This window comes from Mastigoproctus giganteus, chromosome 14 (genome assembly GCF_048544385.1).
Source record: "Mastigoproctus giganteus isolate SK-2022 chromosome 14, ASM4854438v1, whole genome shotgun sequence".
In the NCBI taxonomy this organism is placed as follows: Eukaryota; Metazoa; Arthropoda; class Arachnida; order Uropygi; family Thelyphonidae; genus Mastigoproctus; species Mastigoproctus giganteus.
In genome coordinates this window covers 6,468,546-6,481,753 of record NC_143588.1, presented here as the reverse complement: position 1 = coordinate 6,481,753, position 13,208 = coordinate 6,468,546, and the positions used below count along the sequence as shown (strand labels likewise).

Below are 13,208 nucleotides of genomic sequence, written 5' to 3'. Positions count from 1 at the left end.
TTATATGCAGTCCTCCATTTACAGTGCCAATTTCTCCCCTGGTAGCAGAAATTTTTTTTCTTCTACAAATCGCTTCCCTCATACCCTATGAGGGTATGAGGGAAGCGATTTGAGGGAATGACATACCCATCAATTTTCACAGCACTATCTCTAACCATTTTTACACTAGGGTCTTCTGAATAGGGAAACTTATTTTATAACCACCAAGTACTTCATGATTGATTTCATAAAATATTTATGCAAAATTTAAAAAATTTCTGTTTATATTCCGGCACGACAACCAAGTCAGTAGAGTTTACAGTAAATCGTCGATACAAATATTTATCGTATTTAGTAGTCATGGGCTTGAAACCCGGTCCACTCAAGGAACGTGTACTATGCACTCTCGCTCCTGACCACTGGGCTACGTCAGGCCTAAAATTCTGTTTATACTCCGGCATGACAACCATGTCAGTAGAGTTTACAATAAATCGTCGATACAAATATTTATCGTATTTAGTAGTCATGGGCTTGAACCTCGGTCCACTCAAGGAACGCATGCTATGCACTCTCGCTCCTGACCACTGGGCTATGTCAGGCCACTTTGAAGCTGAAGCTATGTTGTCAAAATGCATTGAGCGGTTTGGGGTACAAGAAGCAGATGCTACGCATGTGTTACTTTTGAGTAAAATTCATAACACTGCCTCCCAAAAGGCTTGAGGGATAATGAAACAAAAGAAATTGACTTACTTTTTTAGAAAACAAATTTAATTATGTACCATGTGTAAAATCACATTTGGCATCAAAAGGTTTACTACAATATTCAATGCTACTGATGGATAATGTGCCTACTCATCCCATACACGTATGTGATTGGAAAAGCGATGATGGCAAAATATCATGCCACTTTCTGCCGGCAAACATAACATCTCTCATTGAACCGATGGATGAAGTCGTGATTGAGAGTTTGAAATGTCGTTATTACAACGTTCATTCAAAAACTTGTTTCGGCAGAAAATAAATTAGATGTGATAGAGTTTTGGAAAAGCTACACTATAAAAGACAATTTTCAGTGTTGTTGATGCTTGGAATAATGTTCCAGTTCAAACAATACAAAGATAAGTTGTTGTTGTTGTTTTGGTTTTTAGGAGCATTAGCAACTAAGGCCATATTGCTCGGGGATATGCGGTGATCATTCCTGACCTTTCCGCATCCTCCATATTTGGTGGTGACGGGCTCGAACCCCGGTCTAATCAAGAAGCGTGTGCTATGCACTGCTGCTCCTTCCCACCTGGCTACGGAGGCGCCCCAATACAAAGAACCTGGAATAAGGTGTGGCCAGAAATATATTCAACTGATACAGAAACCATTCCAAAAGAAACTGAGATTTTGCAGTTATGTTCGAATGTTCCTGATTTTAAAAATATTTTGAGTGAAGAAATAAATGATTGGCTGTATATGGACAAAATAGACATCGGATGCAAAATTTTAGACAATGAAATTGTGCAAAAAGTGATGACAATTTCGGATGATTCTGAAACTGAAGAAGGAAAAAGCTGCTGCTGCTGATGGAACAGCAAACATAATTAGCCACTGTGAAGCTGAAGCTATGTTGTCAAAATGTATTTGAGTGATTTGGGGTACAAGAAGAAGCAGTTGTTATGCAAGTGTTACTTTTGCATAAAATTCATAACACTGCCTCCCAAAAGGCTTGAGGGATAATGAAACAAAATAAATTGACTTACTTTTTTAGAAAAGAAATTTAATTTTGTAATATTGTTTTCTTTTAAATTTTTTTATGACATTAAGTCAAAATATATTAAAATAGGTATGTAGATATCTGTACTGTGATTTTTTTTTTGATGATCCAGTTAAAAATAAATAATAATTATAGTTTAATTAAATTTCATTAGATTATGTAATAAAATAAACAAGTTCGATGACTCAGTCTGTTGTATGTATAATGTTTTTAATGTACATATTCTATTGTCCATCTATTCGATTATCCATCATGGTCTCGGTCCCCTACTCTGATGGACAATCAAAGTTCTACTACTATATTTAAATAAAAGAATTCTTGATCCTGCAGGTATCACAGCTTGGATAAATTAAGTAACTAAAGAAATGCAGTCTTCTTTGTTAAAACTCTGAGGCCATTATTTGCATTCGATTGTAATCTGTTTTGGCAAGTTTCTTTTAGATTGAAAAGAATTAATATTCTCTCCTACCTGTGAATACTTCCTGTAAATGCCTGGTAACTAGCTTTCAGTTGAGAGGATAATTTTTTAAAGAATTAATTATCTCTGGCCCAGTTAAAATGTCATATGATAATGACGTATAATTGACAAGCCTGGATGATAGTCATGGCTGAACAATGATTTTCTTTGTCAATAAAAATTTACTGAAATAATTCAGATTTTTTTTTTCCCCTTTTCATTGATGATAAAGTTAGAACATTAAATTCTCTATTATGAAAATCGCTTCTCTCTCTCCACTTCAAACAGAAATAAGTTGATAGTCCTCACCAACTTCTATTTGCACCAAAAGTGGACACCTAATTGGTGTCTACTCTTCCTATATGAATGGAGGAGTCATTGCTACAGTCTTTCTAAGCTCACCACCTCCTCTTTATTGAAGTTCTTGGGCCTTGAAAGCTGCCTTGTAGTCAAACTTTTTGAGCAGTTTGGAATTTCCAGTGCTAGTGTGCTATTGGATACATGATTACTTTAAGTTTGGTGCTGAGTTGAGCCAAAGAGTTAGCATTAGCATTAGTAGAGGCATTTGATGCAAGAAAGCAAGCTTATGCAGCATCAGCCAAAAAAATAAATAAAGTAAAATAAATAAATAAAAAATAACCACTTCCACTTCACCCCTCTGTTCATTCGAAATACCTGTCCAGCTGAGCCTTAAACTTATTTAGGCTATCAACTTCCACGACAAGGGATGGAAGTCTGTTCCACCTACCAACCACCCGCTGGCTAAAGGCAAATTTCCGCACATCTATCCTACATCTGTCCTTTCTCAATTTGAATTTATGCCCTCTCAGGTGATTATTCTGAGCAAGAGGAAGAATCCCATCAGCATTGAGCATGTTCAAACCATTCAAGGCTTTGTACACCTCTATCAGATCACCTCGCTAGTGCCTAGTCTCTAGACACTGTAATTCGCAAAATTTAAGCCTTTCTTCATAAGAGCACCCCTTTGTTCCATTCACTAATCTTGTTGCCCTTCTCTGTACTCGTTCCAGCAGCTCTACATCTTTCTTGAAATGAGGCCTCCAGGCCTGTATACAGTACTCTAGGTGTGGCCTGACCATTGCCTTATACAAGGGAATAATCACGTCCTTATCCCTGCTAGAAAAATTCCTATATATCATTGACAATACACCATGAGCTACTCTTGCAGCCCGTCTGCACTGCTCAGAGAACTTCATATCTGCCTGCACAACCACCCCCAGGTCCCTTTCATTCTCTACCACTGTCAGTATAGTACCACAGAGTTGATACGTTGCTCTGGGGTTGCTGTTTCCCATATGTAGTACTTTACATTTGTCAATGTTAAACTTCATTTTCCACCTCTCAGCCCATCTGCTCAACCTTTCCAGATCCTGTTGCAGCAGCATAGTGTCAGTAGTGTCCTTGACAACCCTGCCAACCTTCGTATCGTCTGCAAACTTGGACATTAAGCTTGATATACCATCATCAGTATCATTTATATATACAGAAAACAATAAAGGACCCAATACTGAACCCTGAGGGACTCCACTAATAACATTAGTCCACGATGAGCAGTGTCCATTGATTACCACTCTCTGTCTTCTCCCCCTCAACCACCCCTTTATCCATAGCAGCAACTTGCTTCCAATGCCACACTGCTCCAATTTGTGCAGCAGTCTTCCATGTGCAACAGTATCAAAAGCCTTTCTAAGATCCAAGTATATAATATCAAAGTTATTCCCTGCATCCAGTTCTTTTGTGACTGCATCATAGTATCCAATCAAATTGGTCAGGCAAGACTTCCCCTTAACAAAACCATGCTGTGTCCGAGCTATAACTGAAGTCTTGTCTAGATGATCCTGCAGTGCTTCTTTAACCAGTGCCTCCATTAATTTTCCGGGAACAGAAGTTAAACTCACAGGTCTATAATTACTTGTGTCAGCCTTTGATCCTCCTTTGTGAATTGGGGTGACATTTGCACATCTCCAGTCCATGGGTACCTCCCCTGAATCCAAGGAAGCTCTCATAATTATGGCTAAGGGTTTGCTTACTTCCTTTTCTGCCTCCTTTAATATAACTGGATAGATCCCATCCACCCCAGGTGCCTTTCTTGTGTTTATCTTCAACAATTTCTCCTCCACTTTACTCTCAGTTATTACAAGATTCTGTAGCTTACTGCCAGAGTTGAATACACCTCTGGCATTCCCCTCACTGAATAACTCCTCATGTGTGAATGTCGATGCAAAATATTCATTTAGTTTGTTAGCTACCTGAGCAGGATCATCAACAGTTGACCCATCGATATCAAGTGGACCAATCTGATTCATCCCCTTCCTTCTAGAGTTTACATAAGTAAAGAACTCTTTGCTGTTTTTCTTCGCATCCCTTGCCAAGGATTTCTCGTAACCTGCCTTCGCCTGCCTAACCTCCTTTGTAACTTGGTTACAGATCAACTTGTATCTATCATAGGCTTCTGTGTCACGTGTTAATTTGTATGTATCCCATGCATTTTTCTTCTCTGCCATATGCCTCATTAGTTCATCTGACATCCATTTAGGCCTAAACCTTGAACAATATTTCTTAGTTGGTATGTAAAGCCTAGTAGCTTCCAAGATAAGTTCTTTGAATGCTTCCCATTTTGAATTTGCTGTTGGTAACATCATCAATTGATCCCACTGTATAGAATTTAAATACTGTCTCAGTCCATCGTAGTCGCCTTTACGAAAGCAATACCCCTTCCCTTTACCCCTAATGGTAGTTACCTCTTTGAGTAACTCCCACTTCAGAACACTGTGATCACTGCCACCTAGTGGTTCATTTATCTGCAGATTCTTAATGCATGAAGAATCACTACTGATAATCAAATCAAGAGTATTACTCTCTCTAGTTGCCTCCCGAACATGCTGATGTAGAAAACAATCATCCAATAAATCCACAAAAGCCTTGCTAGTGTGTGAGTGACCAGCCCCCAAATTCCAGTCAGTATCCGGGAAATTAAAATCCCCCATTATAAGACTCTCTGATTTACTGGCCCACTCTATTTCCCCGTACAGTTTCTTATTATACTGATCAGAGTCATTAGGCCTATAGCACACTCCTACTCTCAATTTTGATCTCCCAATGCTTATGTCACACCAAACTGACCCGACACTGCACTGTCCAGCGATGTCGACTGGCTTCACTTCCTTGGATTTTATGTGTTTCTTAACTAATAGCATAACCCGTCCTCCCTTCCTATCCTGTTTATCCTTTCTGTAGACATTGTACTCCCCAAATTCCAGTTCTGCATTCCTTATATCTGTGTCACACCACGTCTCTGAAATCCCAACAATATCTGTCTTTGATGTTTTGTGCAGTACCTCAAATTCATCAATTGGTAGGTGTGTGGGGACAAGTTGCTGCCTTTGTCTGAAATGCATACTTCCATGACAAAAACCTTTCAGTTGAGATTAATGGCTGAAAGTTTTCAGACTAAGAATTGGCTTATCCTGCTCTGCGATAGCACTAATTAAGACCTACTTTGGGGAGAGAAGGGAGGATTATTTGTGGTAGGATATTGTGCTTCTGGTGTTATGATTTTCTGTTTAGTCTTTTCTGAATGATGGCACCAGTTCTTCAGATTTTTTCACATGTGAGTTTTTTGCCTTATTCATTTGAATTAACATTTAAACTGGCTTTAACGTTGTGTGTGTGTTTCATTAATTTTTTTGATCCAAGTTACACTTTATATAATTTTCCTGTATTTTTTAAAGAAGTGCATAGAAAATGGGAGGAGTGCTGTGATTCACAAAAACGTGACATGATGTGCTATCGAAACAGCTGCTATACTATTGATTGGACATCTTCAAACTGGGCTACTCTTCGAAGTCACTGTCGACAAATGTTTGCAGGATTGCCCTATACTGTGGACATGCTGCGTATTAAAAACGAGGAGGATGTTAATGTTATTTTGAATTTCATATCCAATGCAACAGCTTCCACTCATAATTGTAAGTTGCATTTTTATATTTATTAAATTTTTATTAAATTTCTATTAATATGAAATTTTATTAAATTTCTATTAAATCATTTATTCATTTTTTTTAAATCAGACATACTATGCTATTTTCCCCATCACAATTGATATTATGATTATTATTATTAATGGCCATATGGCGCAAGGAAGCCTGAGGCTTATGCTGCACCAGGAAAAAAAAGAGAGAGAGAGAGAGCTCAGAACCCTGGGTTTGCCAAACCCATACTCACCAGATGTGAGCCCCCGGGGTTATGCACCAGTGTTGAAAATAAGGACAATGTTCAATTACAGTACACTGTAATGGAACAGAGTACTATTACAGTGTACTGTTTTTATGCTGGTACACCATAAAATTAAAGAATTTTGTGCTGGTAAACTATTTTGTTATTTTGTGCCAGTACAGATTATTGGTATAAAAAAAAAATTTTTTTCAGATTGTTTCCAATAAAACATTCAGCAGGATGCAGTTTTACAAAGAATATTTTTAAAATGTAATTTTTTAATTATTATTATTATGAAACCCTAAGTTGTTTTTTTTTTCTTTTATTTATATTGCCAATTTATTTAATGTCACTAACCACTGACTCAAAACTGCATATATAACTTTATTTACAATAAAAAATAAAATAAAATCTTCAAAACTGCAATCAAAGCAAAAACTGAAATAAAATAAAATAAAAATGTATATTATGATAATATAAAATCACTGATTAAAAATTTTAAAAATAAAGGTTGAGATCACTTAAAACCACTATACAATAGCTTTTGGCAGCAACAGCTACCTTCATCAACTGAGATGGTTACGGGTTATCTATCCACAATATATACAGGGTGTTTCAAAAGTGATGGTCAATAATTTAAAGGTGAACTGTACAGACTACAATATGCAAAAAAAAGCCTAGTAAACATGGGTCCTTAAGTGAATCGTTTTCGAGATATTGCACATTTCTAGTTGGGAGCCACCACTGACAAGGTGAACTGTACAGAGTTGGGATCCACTACTGACTTTTTTTTTAGGTTAGGTTATGCTCATTCTTTCCCTTTCCCTCTCTCAATGCTCTGAGACGTAGCAGGCATGCTAGTTACTTGTTAAAGGATAGTCAACGTGAAAAGAGGTTACAGCAATGAAGAGTATGCGGATATGCACTTCATGTATGGTAAAGCCAATGGCAGTGCACTCGAGGCTGCACATTTGTACCAATAAGCATCCCCTCCCCCCGAAGGCAGCCCAACAGGTGCACATTCATCAGAGTACATCAATGCCTTAGAGAACATGGGCACTTCACATATGGAGTATGAGCAGCTAGGCCCAGAAGCATAACACCTCATGTTGAGGGAAGGGTGTTAGAAAGAATAGAACAAAATCCAGGAATTTCGACAAGGGGGGGTTGCTCTTCAAGAGCGTGTACTGAGTCATAGCAGTGTATGGCAAATTTTACATCGCCAATTACTGTACCCCTACCATATCCAGCATGTACAAGGTCTCAGCAATACAGACTACCCTCCCAGAGTGAACTTCTGCCAGTGGATGCAACAACAGTGTGTCGTGAACCCCCAATTTTTAAACAACATTTTGTTCACTGACGAAGCTGGGTTTACTCGTGATGGTATTTTTAATTTTCATAACTGTCACGTTTGGTCCAACGAAAATCCTAATGCAATTCATGACATCGTAATGTTTCTTGTTGAATGTCTGGGCAGGACTACTAGGAGACTGTCTAATTGGAACCTGGATTTGGCGCATTATAGCCTTAGTTGCTAATGCGCCAATAAACCCCAAATCAAATCAAATCAAAGTGTAATTGGACCGCACTTTCTGCCAAACAAGCTAACAGGCCCTCTCTTCAGAGGAGGAACAGTGTCACTCCCACCCTTCCCATCAAAGCCTTGACCACACTTTTCTTGTTCATGTTTCTTGAATTTAGAACTAAGTTTAGTTTGATCCCCGTAGGCCCCCATTTCTGATACAGCTATGGGTATAGAGAGGGCAATAGCCGATCTGCCTGAGATGATAGCTAATTAAGTCAGAGTCAAGACATTGCGTGTGCGCGCGCGTGCTAGTGCTAGGCTGAGTGCATATAGCTACTCCCGATCTAACGGTGGGACAAAGAAAGGTGTTAGGTGAACTGAGGCGGGATGGTAGTATTGTGGTGCTACCTTTGGATAAGGGTAGATGTACAGTGGTTTTGAACAAGGATTATCAGGAAAAGGCTCTTAATTTGCTCAATGATAGGACCACCCATAAGGTTGTTCAAAAGAACCCCTTAGTTGGGCTGGAATGCCAAGTCAATAAGTTGGTGCAAGGTTGGCAGAAAGCCAGAAAAATATCTGAGGAAGTAGCTGGGAAGTTGCGTGCATTGGACTGTCATCTACCTAGGTTTTATGGGCTGCCAAAAGTCCGTACGGCGGGGGTGCCTCTAAGGCTCATTGTATCTTTTGTCGGCAGTCCGACACATGCGCTATCCAGGTTCTAAACTCATAGTACCACTATGTTGTTTAGAAATATGTACCAGCAGGTCTGCAGAGTGGCCATGGGTTCGCCCATTAGTATGGTTATAGCCAACCTGGCTATGGAGGAGTTTGAGGGTACTATGTTGGTGAGCAATCTTCCCCCCCCCCCGGTTCAGGTGTGGAAGAGATATATGTCGATGACACTTTTACGATAATACAGAGGGGTGAGGATAATGAAGTGCTCAGGTTGCTGAATGATGGTTCATCCTATATTCAGTTTACCTCAGAGGTGGAGGGGGCCCTTCCTTTCCTTGATGTATATGTGTACAGGATAGGCTGACATTTGAGAACTAAGATTTATAGAAAACCTATGTGTCATGGCCAGTACACACACTTTAAATCAGCTCAGGCTGGTGGCCACAAGAAAAGTGTGGTCAAGGCTTTGATGGGAAGGGTGGGGTCACATTGTTCCTCCTCTGAGGAGAGGGATGACAATATTAGACGGCTTTACAGCTGACCTCAAGGTGTGTGGCTACCCCCAGAGTGTTATTGATGGTTGTCAAAAGGATATGAATAGTGGGCATAGGGATGTTTTTATGCCTAGGGCTACTGCATACATTCCCTACTATCCAGGTATCTCGGAACTCATTGCACGTATTTTACGCTCTTGTCAGATGCACTGTGTGCAGCTTCCTGGTCGGAAACTTCATGCGGTGGTGTCCATGGTTAAAGATTCCAGTGACACTAGCAGGGTCATATACGTCCCGTATATGACCCTGCTAGTGTCATATAGTGTCACATTTGTTTCTGCCCGGAATGTGGGGTAAAACAAAGCTTAGGTTGCGCAATCGCCTAGGTGAACATGATAGAGCCATCAAGACTGCTGATTATGGAAGCTCAGCCATAGCCGAACATGCTTGGGAAATGGAGAATGATATTTCAGCCAAAGGAGCATTGTCAACAGAGCTAGTGGTTTCTGGAATCGGAAGTGGCTAGAGAGCTTATGTGTATGTTCGTCCAGATGCTACAGTATTAATAGTAATAAGGGCTGCCGCATTCATCCACTTTTTTGAGTCCCTCATTTTAGGGAGGGTCGAGCAATTTAGAATGATGCATACCCGAGCCGGTTCCAATTTATGGGAAGTTAGTAGTGTTCATGTGTCGTGGACCTGCTGGGATATATATATATTGTGGATAACCCATAACCATCTCAGCTAATGAAGGCAGCTGTTATTTCCAAAAGCTATTGTATAGTGGTTTTTAAGTGATTTCAACCTTTAGTTTTTAACTTTTTAATCAGCGATTTTATATTATTGTAATATACACTTTTATTTTATTTTACTTTATTTTGATTTTTGCTTTAAGTATAGTAAAATGCAGTTTTGAAGATTTTATTTTATTTATAGTATGTTTTATTGTAAATAAAGTTATATATGCAGTTTTGAGTCAGTGGTTAGTGACATTAAAAATGAATTATAGACTTTCTGATTCCGGAGGCTTCTTTAATGAATTTTTATTGCCATCAAAAAAATTAATGTCCCTGCAATTGCAACATCAAGTGTAAGGTATTATTGAAACAAATTAGTTAATGTTTGCAGGGCATTACATTTCAGACTTGTTTGATTTATATTTCTTTAATTAACTGAGTTTTTTTCCTTTTTCTGTGGATAATGTAAGTGAAAATTAAATCATGTTATCTTGTACTTATATTACCAATTAATTAAGTAATTAACTAATACAGTGTATAAAAGTAATTGTTTTCACTTCACTCAACTTTTTGCAATACTTTATTTCTTGTATTTTCAATAAAAATTGAAACGAAAACATATTTCCCAGTTATTGTGTAAACATATACTGTAGCAATGCATACATTGCTACAGTTTTGTTATGTTATTTCGTTTTTAGGAGCATTAGCAACTAAGGCCATATTGCTCAGGGATATGTGGTGGTCATTCCCTGACCCTACAGTATTTGGTGGTCACAGGCTCGAACCCCGGTCTAATCAAGAAGCGTGTGCTATGCACTTCTGCTCCTGGCTACGGAGGTGTCACATTGCTACAGTAAAATGTTGTCTGCACACTCAGATTGTAGTGTGCAGACAACATTTTTTGTGATGTACTTGAGTTACTTTGTTTTGTGTTTTATTAGCAATTAAAATGATGAGAATAAGTAACCACCACCACCGAGAATAGTCTTCTCTACCAGTTAAATAGAAAGGGTGCAAGAATATTTGATGATGCTATCGAGGCAGTATTAGGTGGGTCGGAAAACTGCTAGCTTGGGGGGATACAAGGACTAATAGATTAACAAGTAGCCACTGGCAGAGGTGAAAGTGATTCTTGCACTGATTCTATTGGAATGATCAGCAGCCTGGAAAACAAGATGCAGGATATTTCAGAGACTGCTGGGAGTCATTGCGGTACAACTAAACACATGGGTTGTGTTAGGGTAGCTAAGAATAGGAACAGGTGCATGTATACTTGTGTGTACACCAATGCTAGGAGTTTGGTAAATAAATTTGATGAATTTGAGGTATTGCTCAAAACATCAAAGGCAGATATTGTTGGGATATCAGAGACGTGGTGTCACACAGATATAAGGAATGCAGAACTGGAATTTGGGGAGTACAATGTGTACAGAAAGGATAGACAGGATAGGAAGGGAGGAGGGGTTATGCTATTAGTTAAGAAACACATAAAATCCAAGGAAGTGAAGCCAGTCGACATCACTGGACAGTGCAGTGTCGAGTCAGTTCCCACATGTCAAAAAGGCATCATGAGAGTATAATTTATTTCTTAAATACCATACGTGTTCACTCTCCACACATTGCCAACTGAAGACGTTTTAACCAACGAAAGTCACCGTAACGATTATTGATTATTGACTTCACCTATTTAGTTTTGAATTATTCTTTTGCTTCTTTACTTCAATGACAACCAAGGATTGGATGTGTACGCTTCTGTTTCCTTGCCCCTATTTTAACTCAGTCAACACTTACCTACTCCCCCCTTTTAATTTTATTCAATTTAAAAATTCAACCTAAATATTAACCACGCTGCCTAAGTAAGCCATCGCAGATTAATTCAAGGTGAGTACCGCTTTCTAAGCATTTGCTATCCTTTACTAGTCTATTAACACGGTACAGTCTGTCCTCGTATAGCACGATAGTTGCGTTCCTAGAAATCCTCGTGCAATGCAAAATCGTGCAATATAAACAACAGGCCCTATGGGAAAAGTAGGGTTAGGTGCCGACCACCCAAGATTGAACACACATTTGGAACCAAAACATTACCAAACACAATAAATAATTGGGTAATTTTAATCGTTATAAAATACTTACGTATTTTATAACGATTAAAATACGTAATGAAAATATTATATTATAATAAAGTATTTTTAGTATTTTTTAATACTAAAAAAGTATTTTTACGAATAAAATACGTATTTTATTCGTAAAAAAATTATTATAATATTAAATAAAACAGTCGTAATAAAATACTTACGTATTTTATAATACGTAAGTACTGTATAAATACGTAAAATACGTAAATCGTATAATACGTAAATCGTAATAAAATATTGCTAATTCTTTTGCTTCTATCGTAAGCAAACTTGCTTTTTGTCTGATTTTCTATCCAAAGAGATGACAGCCGTTCCATCTCTTCCAATTCTGTGTGTCTTAATCTAATGGATTTTAATTACACTTTGAGTTGTTCCCGCTATGAAAGTTGTTTTTATTTTCTCCACGTTCTTTGTAATTCTCGGCGTTGCCGAATTTAGGTCTGTAGCACGTGCAATATCACATGGTCTTTCATTTCGCTCAAAGCGTTTCACAATTTCATATTTTTTCTCTATCGACAGAAGCGGACTGGCCATAAGCCTTACGGGGGAAACCACGGTGAGCCGGAGGCCGGTGTGATTTGGCCATAAACCGTAGTATGAGGCCACTATAAATTTTCCCGGGTAAGAATTTTTGATCCAGTCCGCCTCTGTTTATCGATATTGCTTTTTTTTTTTCTCTCTGAATCTGCAGTGTCTTAGCCAGGACGCTTCCTTTTCACACCTTTTAAGTATTTTACTATTTTTAGGGAATAAAGCACAATTACAAAACGAGGAGGCACGCTTGATACACATAAACAAAGCTGCGCGCGTGTAGCAACTGAATAAATAACACCCTAAAGGCCGAGATACACTATTAATTAACACCTTGCATTTTACTAAAGCACATTTTTGGAGGTTACTACCATAAAACAATAAAAACAATTTGCAGTTGCGTTTCTGCTAGTGGAACCTGTTATAAACTGGTAGTAAACTGCATCTAATTGCATTTGCGATTATATCGATAGCTGGAATTGTGTTGGTTTTTACGTTATTATGGTGAAATGTGTTTCCCCTTCACTGATATAAAACATATAAATACATTTTCAGAATCTTCTTCATTCCTATCGTGTTGCGCTCAGTTGGGATGATTCCGCGTTAGACTGCCATTTCTTGTAAACACAAAGGCGAATCGTGTATAAGCGAATTCGGTTCGTGTTATATAAGAT

At 38.3% G+C, this 13,208-nt stretch overlaps 1 protein-coding gene across 1 annotated transcript in view; it reads left to right on the top strand.

Moving 5' to 3' along the window:
• Positions 1-5,508: 5,508 nt before the first annotated feature.
• Positions 5,509-13,208, top strand: part of LOC150074959 (adhesion G protein-coupled receptor L1-like) — a 267,365-nt gene continuing 259,665 nt past the window's right edge. The window contains exon 1 of the mRNA XM_090389003.1: positions 5,509-6,184. Within this exon, the coding sequence (XP_090245129.1) occupies positions 5,794-6,184 (391 nt within the window). The 5' untranslated portion in view covers positions 5,509-5,793. The remainder of the gene's footprint in view (positions 6,185-13,208) is intronic.